This window comes from Nematolebias whitei, chromosome 9, assembly GCF_014905685.2.
Source record: "Nematolebias whitei isolate Nwh7 chromosome 9, NemWhi1, whole genome shotgun sequence".
NCBI lineage: Eukaryota > Metazoa > Chordata > Actinopteri > Cyprinodontiformes > Rivulidae > Nematolebias > Nematolebias whitei.
The window spans coordinates 32,776,914-32,789,805 of record NC_056506.1 but is presented as its reverse complement, the minus strand read 5'-3'; the positions used below and the strand labels follow the sequence as shown (position 1 = coordinate 32,789,805).

Sequence of the window (12,892 nt, the reverse complement as noted above, 5' to 3'; positions counted from 1 at the left end):
GGCACCTGGGGGTTCTGTGGAGTCTGGGGCATCTGCGGCACCTGGGGCATCTGCGGCACCTGGGGGTTCTGTGGAGTCTGGGGCCTTTGTGGATACTGGGGCACCTGAAAATACCAAGGAACCTGCAGATATGGGAACAACTGGGGGTTCTGTGGAATCTGGAGCATCTGTAGATACTGGGGCATCTGCAGATTCTGTAGAGTCTGGGGTGCCTGTGGGCTCTGTGGCATCTGTAGATACTGGGGCACCTGGGGGTTCTGTAGAGTCTGGGGTGCTTGTGGGCTCTGGGGCACCTGAGGGTTCTGTGGAGTCTGGGGTGCTTGTGGGCTCTGGGGCATCTGTAGATACTGGGGCACCTGTGGATACTGGGGCACCTGGGGGTACTCTGGGTTCTGGGGCATTTGTAGATACTGGGGCACCTGGGGGTGCTCTGGGCTCTGGGGCACCTGTGGATACTGGGGCCAGTGATGCCTGCGAGGCCAGTGGTGGTAAGACTTCCTTCCACGTTTGGGACACAGGAGTGAGACAGGATTTCCATGCCAGCGCAACAGCAACTTGTAGTTATCGTCCTGGGTTGAGAGAGAGAAATGAAATTTTAGCTATGCAGCATTCACAAGATTTAAAAAAAAAAAAAAATGGGGGGGGGGGGTAGAAACCCACACTTGCCTGTTGCATCATGTTGCAGCCATTGTAAGGAACCATCATGACAAATGCCTTCGAGTTTTCATGCATTTTGTAGCCACATTTTGGTGGGACCATTGCTAGCGGCATTAGTTCTTTATTTTCTTTGGGGAAATTGAGAGCGACACTCAGCAGGTGAACAACACATGTTGTACAGCCAAGAACCCCATTTTGACTTTACCTTGTTCTACTTCCAGTTGAGAAGCACTTGGTCCAAGTGATCTGAACTTCAAATGATCCCCATAACAATGCAGGGATGCTGCCATGCGGTTCCATTTCTCCTTAAGGGTGTCATCCATTTCTGGTTGGGTCCATCCTGTAAGATACATGAAAGTTTTGAAGTAGATGGCCATTTGTCCTGAGCCTGGTTCTGCTAAAGGTTTCTTCTTCATGAAGGAGTTTCTCTTTCTCTCTTTCTCCCCCCCCCCCCCCCCCCCACACACACACACACACACACACACACACACACACACACCCCACTGTTGCCTTTGTAATAAAGTTAAACTCATAGCAGCAATCTGCTCCTCAGATAATGTTGTTGGGGGAACAACAAACAATTACATTTTACTGAAAATATCCCTCATACATACATCTCAAGTGCCCCCAGATGACATCTGTTGTGACTTGGCACTATATAAATACACTTCTATCTGAATTGAAACGTTTAAAAATTTCATTCCACTACTGAACTTTCTCATCCTGTGCTTAAAATAATCTAAAATTAAGACTTACCTGCAAAATCTGCCTGATATGAAGTTTCATCCTCTGTAGAAGCATTTGAAGATGTTTTCCAGGTTTGGTCTGTGACATGCGACTGCTTCTCAAAAACATCTCCAAATAGAATCTTCCCTTCCTGGACACCAACATCAAATCCTTTCCGTGCTGCTCGTCTTTCTGTTTTCGTCAGTCGAAGGCATTCTGACATTTGTACTAAATGACATGTTAAAATAAAAGCAGCAGCCAAGCAGGCAGTGGTACTTTTCCTTCGTTCTGTACCCATCTGTGCTGTGCACAACTCCTGGAAGAGTAGAACTGACTTGCAAACCTTCATCACAACTATTTGACTTAATTTTTTTTCAGTCTGCAAGGAAGCAGGTGCTGCAACAGCCAATCAAATGCTGAGAAAGAGATTATTCTGTAATCAACTAGAATTGTTTACACCTGAGTATATGTGCTCAAGACTTGGATCATAGGCGTTGTATTTATTTATTTATTTATTTTTTTCTGAACCCATTTTATCAGACCGACTACATTTTTTGTTTATTTCTGCCTATAAAAAGAACAAAATGAATGTTTTTATTATGTGAATTAAGTAACTGATAAGGTAATTTTATTCTGACATAAATTCTTTAAAGAGTAAAAGGTACTAAAACATTGCCATCTGCTGGATAAAAAATGCTATAGACTCTAAATATAGATAAACATTTTAGAATAATTTTGTTTATTTTTCTCTAATGAACAATGAAGTGTTCACAGAAGATGACTAAAGGCACAGCTGTCATAGTAACAGCAGTTTTTAATATTAAGAGTGAAGTTTGAAGCTGCAGCATATTGGAAAAAGATTCAAATTTGAATGTTTTTTAAAGTTTCAATTCTATGAACAGTTTATAAATACTACTTGAAGTAAGATTAAACTGTAAGTCAAATACCCATATAAATAATTTCATAAAGTTAGTAAATTTGAAATTTAAAAGCAAGTGTTCTCGTCAACCTGATTTTTTATTTTTTTTTTTACTTCACAATATGCCCGGCTTAGATCGATTGTTACTAATTGTCTTTTCATAATTGTATTAACGTGAATATGTTGTATTGTGATTGGAATAGAATGAGTTTTGGATTTTAATCCAGATCTGAAATGGATATATGATCTGGACTTTTGTTTCTGTTGTATAGTGCTCTGCTTTATAAACAAATTGAACTAAACTAACTCACAATGTTCATATGTTTATTTCTGTTGTTGTTGTTGTTGTTGTTTTATAACCAATCAGCAGATTTAGTTAACATTTAAGCCTGGCATCTTTTCACAAGCAGTGATTTGGTATCCAGGGCTACAACAACAGCACACACATGAGAACAGCTTCACTACACACCTCTGTGGTGAGTGCACCTTGTTTGATATTTTCCATGTCATTTTCTTAAAATATTCCACACCAGATATAATTAACAGCCCACATGGTGTGTGAAGGTTTATTTTTATAACAGTCTTTAATCCTGAGACAAAAAAAACAAAACACTGAAGACAGGAACAGATGCATTGATGCGGTCCAGCTTGTCCATAAGATCAAGCCAGAATCGGGCCTAATCTAGGCTTCTTAAACTTGGGCATTTAAGCAGCTTGCATCAATGTGGCTTAATTTTGTTTTAGTTAATTTAAGACTATGGAGCCCTGGAGTAAATCTAATGAAAACACCTGCATCAAGCCTCTTTAGCCTAAGTGGGAGCACAGTTTTTGTGTCTAATTTTGCTCATAAAAACCCTGAATGGAATTGAGGACATTTCATTTCTGTAGTGAATTTTGACATCAAACAATGGCTGAAGCTAAAAGAACCTGCTCAAACAAACAAACAAAAAAAAAAAAAAAAAAAAAAACTGTACAGCATATGAAAAAAAAATCACTTAAACAAATTGTTGCAAATCATGTTGTCGTTGAAAAAAGCCATACATCTTCTAATGAGCATAATAAGAAGTTTCTCAAAGTCAGGTGAGAAAGGAGCAGGAGAGACTGGTCCAAATCGAGGATGTAGGTCCAGATGGTGTCAGTCCCAGAGTCCTGAAGGTCTGTGCAGAGCAGCTCTGTGGGGTTCTGCAGCACCATTTCAAACAGCCTAATCCAGGAGAAGGTTCCAGTGTTGTAGAAAACCTCCTGCCTCGTTCCATTACCAAAGAAAACTCATTCATCAGTCCTCAGTGACCTGTTGCCCTGACATCCCACATCATGAAGGTCCTAGATAGACTTCTGTTGGCCCATCTGAGTAAACAAGCACATATCAGAACCCATTGCACTTTGTTTATTGATGTGGACTTGGGAGTTGAAGATGCCATCATACACCTGCTTCAGCAAACTCATTGCCATCTAGAAAAGGCAGACAGCACTGTGAGAGTCATGTTCTTTGATTTCTCCAGTGCATTTAACACAATCCAGCCTGATTTGCTTTGTCAGAAACTCCAGAAGACTCAGGTGGAGGTCTCAACAATCACTTGGATCAAATACTACCTGACAAACAGACCACAGTTAATGAGACTGAAGGGTTGTGTGTCTAACCAGGTGGTCAGTAGCTCAGGAGCACCACAGGGGACTGTACTCTCACCATTCAGTTTCACTCTGTACACCTCAGATTTCCAGTACAAACAGACTCCTGTCACCTGGAGAAATATTCAGATGACTCTGCAGTGGTCGGGTATTTCAGAGATGGACAAGAAGATAAATACAGGGAACTGGTGGACCGCTTTGTGGCATGGTGTGGAAACAATCATCTCATCTTGAATGTGAATAAAACAAAGGAGATTAGTGTAGATTTCAGAAACCTGGCTACAACAGGAGGATTTAATTAGTATAAATGAATCCACCCAACCTAATTATTTAAATTTTCAAGTTCCTAGAACAACTGGTCGAGGTGGAGGAGTAGCTTGTATTTTTCAGCCAGGATTATTGATTAATGCTAAACCAATTATTTGTTATAATTCTATTGAGTCGTTGTCCCTTAGTCTTTCATATCCAAAATGGAAATCAGAAAAGCCTCTTTTACTAGTTACTCATCGTCCACCAGGCCCTTATTCTCAGTTTTTGTCAGACTTCTCAGATTTTTTGTCTGACTTATTACTAAATACTGATAAAGTCATAATAATGGGGGACTCCCATATTCTTGTAGATGTAGAAAGTTATAGCTTAAGCATAGCCTTTAAAAGTTTAACAGAGTCGATTGGTTTTACCTAAAATGTCCACACATCTACTCATTCTCCACATCACACTTTTGGTCTGGTTCTGACTTATGGCATAAAGATGAAGTACTTCTTATTAATACATCCTCAAAATTATGTTCTGTCTGACAATATTTTTAATAACCTTTGAGTTTACATTAACTGACTACACAACAATTGAGAGTAAATTTCATTTTAACAGGCGTTTATTAAAGAACGCAGAAACCAAATTTAAAGAATCTCTTTGTTTGAGAATTCATATTATGAATCTTTTTATTTTATGGCTGAGAACATCTTTCTGTAATCTGTGCACAAATCATTCTCTTGTCTCGGCCTGTTTTTATCTTTGTCTGGTCTTCTTGTGTCCTCACTGTAGCTTGAGTAAGTAGATAATAATGTGATATTTATTTATCCAACACTCTTCCATTGTTATTTTACTCTGTCTTGCAGAGTATTTAGATAAAGATTAAGGATGTTTATTAGTAACTGTTGTTAAACTAATGTCTGTGTGTTAGAGAGTTGCTTTAACAGACAGTTCAGTGCTCTCTGAAGAGCACGGAGCCTGCGCACCTGATAAACTCCAAGGCCTTGTCCATCATATGTAAGCTGGAAGGCAGAGTTCATCTTGACCTCATCTCTTTCTGATAAGCATGATAAAAAGGAATTTCTTTACACTGTCCATGGGCAGACCTCATGACTGGAGCTTCAGTGTAACATCTGTGTAAGCTATCCTGATACATGCTCAATAATCCAGGTAGAAAAATCCAAAAAAGTTCAATCTGGTCCTCTGGACATTCAAAAAACAAGAAAACAAAAAAAAACAAAATAAAGCAAAAAAAAAAATGTAGAAACGTTTCGTCTATCATCCGAGAGACTTCCTCAGTCTGAGGTGCTGTATTCAGCTCAGTCTCTTAAATAGCACCTTCTCAGAGTGGATCAACCAGTTTGCTACTGAAAACCAAAACTGTGTAAGCTAGTTTTGAATTCTGACCCCTTGCAAGTAAATTGGGTTGAAAAGTTTTCTTGTGTCCTCCAGTGGCTTATCTGAGTAAAGATATGATGAAAAAATAATTAATTTATCCAAGAGATAGCCTGCTAACATATAAGAAAGCTCTCCATAAAGCTAGAACTGTATATTATTCATCTTTAATTGATAAAAAAAAAGCACCAGGTTCAGTACAATAGCTAGACTAATGAAAAGCCCATCTCTGTTGAGCCATGCATTCCTACAACTTTAAGCAGTGATGAGTTCATGAGATTCTTCATAAATAAGATCATTTATATACGCAGACATATAGAGATGTAGGTATGTACTTTGACCATAGCCATTGTCAACAAGTAGTAGTGCACTATGCTGTTCTTTGTCAAACAGAGTGTATGAGGAGTTCAGAAAAATAGTTACATTATGAGTTACACCTTTCCAACCGGCAATAATGTTTGAAAACTCCAAACTGGGTGTGCATGCACCCCAGATAATGACTGAAAGCCAGTAGATTCCTGTACTCCTCAGAAGCAGGAGTTGATAGATGCTTGATGGCAACATGACATCTATCTATACAGCCAATCACTCATGGGAAGTGTCAATTATTATAGAACTGTACTTTATAGTTTGCTTGCTCATTAACATCATGGAATTTGATGCACAGGCTTCTTAGTTCACAAATGGCACTGCAGACTCTGTGGACTATTCTACACAGAGATGCTTCACTGGTACTACACAAATCATCAGTTTCATGATGAAAGAGTCCAGATGCCAAGAATCTCAAAATGATCAGAACTTGGAGAGAACTGGGCAAAGGTTTTCCTCTTTGATTCAGAGAAGAATTTCTAGGCACAAGCAAAGTAATTATTTCCAGTGCATTTTCTTTGTACCTACGAAAGTGGTCTCAGAATGTTATTTATCTAAGAGGTTCAATGGATTACTCCTATCCACAAGTGCTCTTCTGGCTGGCCTCCATACTGAATACTGGTTTTCATTTAGATATTCCAAAGACTCGATGTTGCCAAACTGTCTGTGCACCCTTTCACAAATAATACTAAGCAGAAGTTAAACCTGCCTCTTTAAAGGGCTATTTTAAGCTTCAATTTAGTCACAGAGTAGCTCTGATCCACCTTCTTACAAATGGCTTTGTTTGATAGATAACAGACTAAATTTTTGAATATTTTAAGAAAAGGCTATGCAAAGGATTTTTACTACCATCAGCTCAAACTGTCTTACAAGTTCATTAGTCAAAGTCAAAGTTTCTTTATTTGTCATACGCACCACATATAGTACATGTGGTGGAACAAAATTGTGTAGACAGGGTCCCAGTTACATCCAACAAAAGTATAAAATGTAAAAGAAAAACAGTAATAAGATCTAAGATATTAACTAAGAAAAACGTTAGACTAAAAATATGCTAAGCACTAGTAGTACAAAAAACAATACGCCCAACAGCAGCATGAACATGAGTCTGTGTGAGGAGATGAGTACGAATGAACACAGTAGCATGAAATAAATAAGCAGCATGATATGATTTCTTTCACAGTGGAGGACCTACCATTCTTTGTATCTTTGATTGTATACCTGGATTATTGAACATGGACTTTGTTGTTACCTACCATTCTGTGTTAATTTGTCTCTCCTATCTGTCCTCTCAAACCAGCTGGTTAAAGCAGATGGCCGCTTGTCCTGAGCCTGGTTCTGCTGGAGGTTTCTTCCTTTTAAAAGGGAGTTTTTCCTTTGCACTGTTGCCACTGCTTGCTCAGGATGGCAGACTGCAACAAAGCCAAGATTCAGCTTGTCTGCTGGCCTCCTTAGATGGAGAACTTTACTAATTGGCTTTTATGTATGTGAATGTCTCCTGTAAAGTGCCCTGAGACAACTTTGTTGTGATTTGGCGCTATTTAAATAAACTGAATTGAATTGAACAGTGATTATCCTGGTTAGGTATTCAGGAGTCTAACAGCCTCAGGGTAGAAGCTGTTCCTCAGTCTAGTGGCTCTGCACTTAATGCTCCTCAACCTCCTGCCTGAGGGGAGCAGGACAAAAAGTGTGTGTGCTGGGTGAGTGGGGTCCTTTGTGATGCAGGTGGCCCTCTTCCTGCATCTGGAGGTGTAGATGTCTGTGATGGTGGGGAGGCTGACTCCAACAGACTTCTGTGCAGCCTTCAACACTCTCTGCAGAGCTTTTCTTACTGCAGCTGTGCAGCCTCTATGCCACACGTTGATACTTGAGCACAGGATGCTCTCCACTGTACACCGGTAGAAGGAGGTGAGGACTGAGCTTCCCAGACCAGCTCGTGTCAGCCGTACTGGTGAGGGTCCTCGTTGATGTTTGTTTTAATGTGGGTCATGACCAGTCTTTTGAAGCATTTAGCGACTATCGGGGTGAAGGCTACTGGCCGATAGTCATTCAGACCAGTCACTGTAGAGCTCTTTGGGACTGGGATGATGGTAGCGGTCTTCAGGCAGGTGGGAACTGTTGCCAGGGTAAGTGAGGAGTTAAAGATGTCAGCCATCACCTCGCAGAGCTGATCGGCACAGTCTTTCAGCACCTTCATGGTGATTTTGTCTGGGCCAGTTGCTTTGTGAGGATTAATCCTTTTGAAAGTACTCCTCACTTCGGCTGAGGTCACACTGAGAAACTCTTTTTCTGGTGGAGAGGTGAGTCTGGTGCTGGGTGGTCTGTTCGGGTCTTCAAAGTGTGCATAGAACCTGTTGAGGGCATCAGGCAGTGATGATTCTCTAGGGCATTGTTCACCTCTGCCTTTATAATTTGTTATACACTTAATGCCCCTTCACATGCTCCGTGGGTCTTGTGAGGTGAATTGACCCTGGATCATTAGGGAAACGCAAAGTGATGTGTGTTGATGCAGGGATGTAAAATAATAAATAAAAGTTATATTAATATCATGAAAGATCACATTTATCTAGAAATTCTACTAATTGTGCTTGAACTTACCTGGTAGAGACTCACTGGACAAGCTGCATCATTGCATCTGTTCCTGTCTTCGGTGTCTTTTTGACTGCTATAAATAATAACATATCTATACCGTATATAGCCATAAAGTTTTACAGCAACAAGAAACTGCGAGGGAATTAAATTATACCTGGTGTGGAATATTTTAAGAAAATGACATGGAACAGTCAAGTCAAGTCAGATTTATTTATATAGCACATTTAAAACAGAAACTGTTACCAAATTGCTTAAAAAAAGATCACAGTATCAAATAAAAAGTAACAAAATATAATTACAGCACATGGAATAAAAATATAAAAACACAAAACATAATTAGAAACAATGAAATAGTAAATCAGATCACCCTGTGTCAAATGCCAAGGAATAATAACAAAAAAGCATAAACTCAGTCAGAAAGAATGAAATACTAAATCTGATCAGATTACTGTGCGTTAAATGGGAATTAAACAAAAAGCATATACACAATCAGAACCAACATGAAACGTTCATGTGACTAACTAAATCATTTAAAAATGAGACGGAAACGGGTTCAAATTGACTCAAGACTGCTGAGCAGGGGACAAAGACAGAGGGGTCAGCTATGGAGTGTGGTATCGATGACGTAATTGACTCAGCCTTTTCAACAAAATACCTGACAAACTTATTACAGGTGTCTATAGAGGACTCAATGCTGGCAGACTGAGACACATTTAAAATGGTGTTAAGTAAAACACGGAGGTTGTGACTGTTTAAGGTGATACATTTGGAGAACTATTTGTTTTTCTCTTGTTTAATGGTGGTCTGATGCTTTCCAACATGATTTTAACATATCAAAAGAAACCTGGAGTTTATCTTTCTTCCGTCTTTCTTCTCATGTGACTGATTTAACCAAGGGTGGGGCGTGTGTTTCGAATTCATGATCTTTAACGGGACGACTGAATCCAAGATCTGGATCCAAGATCCAGGAACAGATCAAACAAGGTGCACTCACCACAGAGGTGTGCAGTGAAGCTGTTCTAATGCTTGTTGTTGTTATTAAATCTGCTGGCTGGTTATAAAACAACAACAACAAAAGAAACATATGAACATTGCGAGTTCAGTTCAGTTCAGTTTGGTTTTATAGCACATATTCACAACAAAAGTCATCTCAGAGCACTTTGCAACAGAAAAGAAAGTCCAGATCATATACATGTATCCAATTCAGATTTGGATTAAAATCCAAAACTCATTTTATTTATATCAAAATACAACATATTCACATTAATACCATTATGAAATGACAATTAGTAAAAATCTATATAAGAAAGCCAGCATATTATGATGTCTAAGTTAAAAAAAAAACAATTTTGGTTGAAGAAAACAGACTTGTTTTTTTTAATATTACAAAATTTTACTAACTTTATGAAATTATTCATCTGGGTATTTGGCTGACAATTCAATCTTACTTCAAATATTATTTAAAAGCTTTTCACGGAATTGAAACTTTCAAAAACATTCAAATTTGAATCTTTTTCCAATCTATTGCAGTTTCAAACTTCACTCTTAATATTCAAAACTGCATTTAACACAAAAGATGTGCCTTTAATTGTCTTATGTGAACACTTCATTGTTTACTAGAGAAAAATAAGCAAAATTCTTCTTAAATGTTGAGCCTATAGCATTTTTCATCCAGCAGATGGCAATGTTTTAGTACATTTTATCCATAAATACTTTAGGTCAGAATCAAATAATCTTATCAATTACTTAGTTCATATAATAAAAATTAAAAAAAAGACTTTGGTTATTTTTATAGGCAGAAATAAATGATCAATCTAGTCAGTCCAATAAAATGGGTTAAAAAAAAAAAAAACTATAATCCAAAATGTCTTGAGCACATATGCTCAGGTGTAAACAATTCTAGTTGATTACAGAATAATCTCTTTCTCAGCATTTGATTGGCTGTTGCAGCACCTGCTTCCTTGCAGACAGATGTCAAATCAGTCAAATAGTTGTGACGAAGGTTTGCAAGTCAGTTCTACTCTTCCAGGACTTGTGCACAGCACAGATGGGCACAGAACAAAGGAAAAGTACCACTGCCTGCTTGGCTGCTGCTTTTATTTTAACATGCCATTTAGTACAAATGTCAGAATGCCTTCGACTGACAAAAACAGAAAGACGAGCAGCGCGGAAAGGTTTTAATGTTGATGTCCAGGAAGGGAAGATTCTATTTGGAGATGTTTTTGAGAAGCAGTCACCTCCTGTCACAGACGGAAACTGGAAAACTTCTTCAAATGCTTCTGTGGAGGATGAAACTTCATATCAAGCAGATTTTGCAGGCAAGTCTTAGTTTAGATGGGTTTTAAGCACAGATCCAAGATGAGTTCAGTACTGGAATGAAATTTAAACTTTGATTTGACTTGCAGGATGGACCCAACCAGAAATGGATGATGCCCTTAAGGAGGAATGGAACCGGAGAGCAGCATTCCTGCGTTGTTTTCGAGATCACTTGATGTTCAGATTACTTGGACCAAGTGCTTCTCAACTGGAAGTAGAACAAGGTAAAGTTGAAATTGGCTTCTTACCTGTACAAAATGGTTGCTCACCTGCTGGGTGTCATTCTGCATTTCCCCACAGAAAATGAAGAACTAATGCCGCTAGCAATGGTCCCACCAAAATGTGGCTACAAAATGCATGAAAACTCGAAGGCATTTGTAATGATGGTTCCATACAATGGCTGCAACATGAAGCAACAGGCAAGTGTTTTGTTTTGTGTGTGGGTTTTTTTTTTTTTTTTCCCCCTAAAACATTTAAAAAAAAATGTTTATTCTTCCTAGGATGATGATTTTAAGTTGCTGTTGCGCTGGCGTGGAAATCCTTTCTCACTCTTGTGTCCCAAACGTGGAAAGAAGTCTTACCACCACTGGCCCCAGGCTCCACAGATGTCCCAGTATCCGCAGGTGCCACAGATCCCCCAGGAGCCCCGGTATCCGCAGGCGCCACAGATCCCCCAGGAGCCCCGGTATCCGCAGGCGCCCCAGGAGCCCCGGTATCCGCAGGCGCCACAGATCCCCCAGGAGCCCCGGTATCCGCAGGCGCCACAGATCCCCCAGGAGCCCCGGTATCCGCAGGCGCCACAGATCCCCCGGTATCCGCAGGCGCCACAGATCCCCCGGTATCCGCAGGTGCCCCGGGCTCCGCAGGCTCCACAGATCCCTCAGGTGCCCCGGGCTCCGCAGGCTCCACAGATCCCTCAGGTGCCCCGGGCTCCGCAGGATGTTGAACTTCAGTACCTGTCTTCTCTTTATTCACACCCATTATTTTCTTACCTCTTTACATCAGGAGCTGAAGAATCTAATTTGCCACAATATTCATTCTCCTCCCCTCGGCAAGCTTTTTCTGTTCTAACCCCAGTTACATCAGAAGACCCTGGTTACCCTCCGATGCCTCTGGATCCATATTTTTGGCCATTTGGATCTTACAGTCATGACCTGCCTTCCTACTTTCCTTTCCTCCCTGAATACCAAAATATTCTAATGCCATTATACCCTAAAAATCCTGTAACAGAGTATCCAAGGAATCCCACACCAGAAATGAAGACTACTGCAGCTCCTACAACTTCTGAAACTCCTATGCCCTCAGCAGTTACTCAGGCCCCTACAGATATTCCTCAGTCTTATTCACCTGAAAACCTGCCGTTTCTTCCCTATGGACAGGAACTTCCACACTTTTTCTACCCTTATCAAGGCTAGTCTGCAATAAACGTTTAACTAAATAACTGGCTCTGTCTTTTTGATATGGTAAATTTTGCATTTTGACTTCTGGGATTGGGCTCTTGTAAGGCAACTAAACACTGGGATTCTTGAACTTCATTTCGAAGTGAAACTTGTAACAGTCATGCCATGGATGACTTTTTTTTTTTTTTTTTTTTTTCTCTCTCTCCCCCCTAATGTATTTACTAGTTTCTGTATCCTAAAACCCTTGGCAACTATAAAATTTCAATGACTTCAGAGTAAACGAAAACTACTAAAATAACTCGACTGGTCGATTTCCTGTTGCGTGAAATGACATTTCTTGGTAAATTCCACTTTGTCTTAACAAATTTCATCAAGGCGGGTGTCTAACACTACCCCTATGCTGATATCCAACCTAGTGGAAAATTGCACTAACCTCAACCTAAAGAAAAGGCACATGAAGTGCACGTTGCACAAAAAACGCAGCTGAAAGTCTTGCAGAACATTTATCTTTACATTAAAACCCCTCAAATGGATTACTGTGAAGTGAAAATAAAACACCCTGCATAACAATAATTCTATGGACAAACTGCAAAAAAATAGCCAATATGGGTAACATACGATAAACTGAAACGGAACAAAA

General features: G+C 39.7%; 2 protein-coding genes across 4 annotated transcripts in view; one reads left to right on the top strand and one right to left on the bottom strand.

The window, feature by feature from the left end:
• LOC119414565 (protein PELPK1) overlaps positions 1–1,719 on the bottom strand; it is a 2,391-nt gene extending 672 nt beyond the window's left edge. The window contains exons 1-4 of one of the 2 annotated variants that reach the window (XM_037681663.1): positions 1,414–1,719; positions 863–997; positions 667–785; positions 60–569 (exon numbers count right to left, since the gene is read on the bottom strand). In XM_037681663.1, the coding sequence (XP_037537591.1) occupies positions 60–569; positions 667–785; positions 863–997; positions 1,414–1,681 (1,032 nt within the window). In that variant the 5' untranslated portion in view covers positions 1,682–1,719. The remainder of the gene's footprint in view (positions 1–59; positions 570–666; positions 786–862; positions 998–1,413) is intronic. The other variant, XM_037681664.1, reaches the window with a different exon arrangement.
• Positions 1,720–10,542: 8,823 nt separating this feature from the next.
• LOC119415088 (activated CDC42 kinase 1) lies at positions 10,543–12,314 on the top strand. Of its 2 annotated transcripts, XM_037682231.1 has the most exons (5): positions 10,543–10,854; positions 10,942–11,076; positions 11,153–11,271; positions 11,353–11,673; positions 11,737–12,314. In XM_037682231.1, the coding sequence occupies exons 1-5, from the start codon at positions 10,584–10,586 to the stop codon at positions 12,265–12,267; spliced, it is 1,377 nt and encodes a 458-aa protein (XP_037538159.1). In that variant the 5' UTR covers positions 10,543–10,583; the 3' UTR covers positions 12,268–12,314. The 2 variants fall into 2 exon arrangements, with proteins under 2 accessions (XP_037538159.1, XP_037538158.1); XM_037682230.1 differs by having other exon boundaries at positions 11,353–12,314.
• Positions 12,315–12,892: the final 578 nt, after the last annotated feature.

Excerpts from the sequence above, each read along its gene's own strand:
- LOC119415088 (XM_037682230.1), top strand. The coding sequence starts at position 10,584 with ATGGGCACAGAACAAAGGAAAAGTACCACTGCCTGCTTGGCTGCTGCT. Across the intron at positions 10,855-10,941 it reads ATATCAAGCAGATTTTGCAG|GATGGACCCAACCAGAAATG; the intron begins GCAAGTCTTAGT and ends TTTGACTTGCAG. Across the intron at positions 11,077-11,152 it reads TCAACTGGAAGTAGAACAAG|AAAATGAAGAACTAATGCCG; the intron begins GTAAAGTTGAAA and ends ATTTCCCCACAG.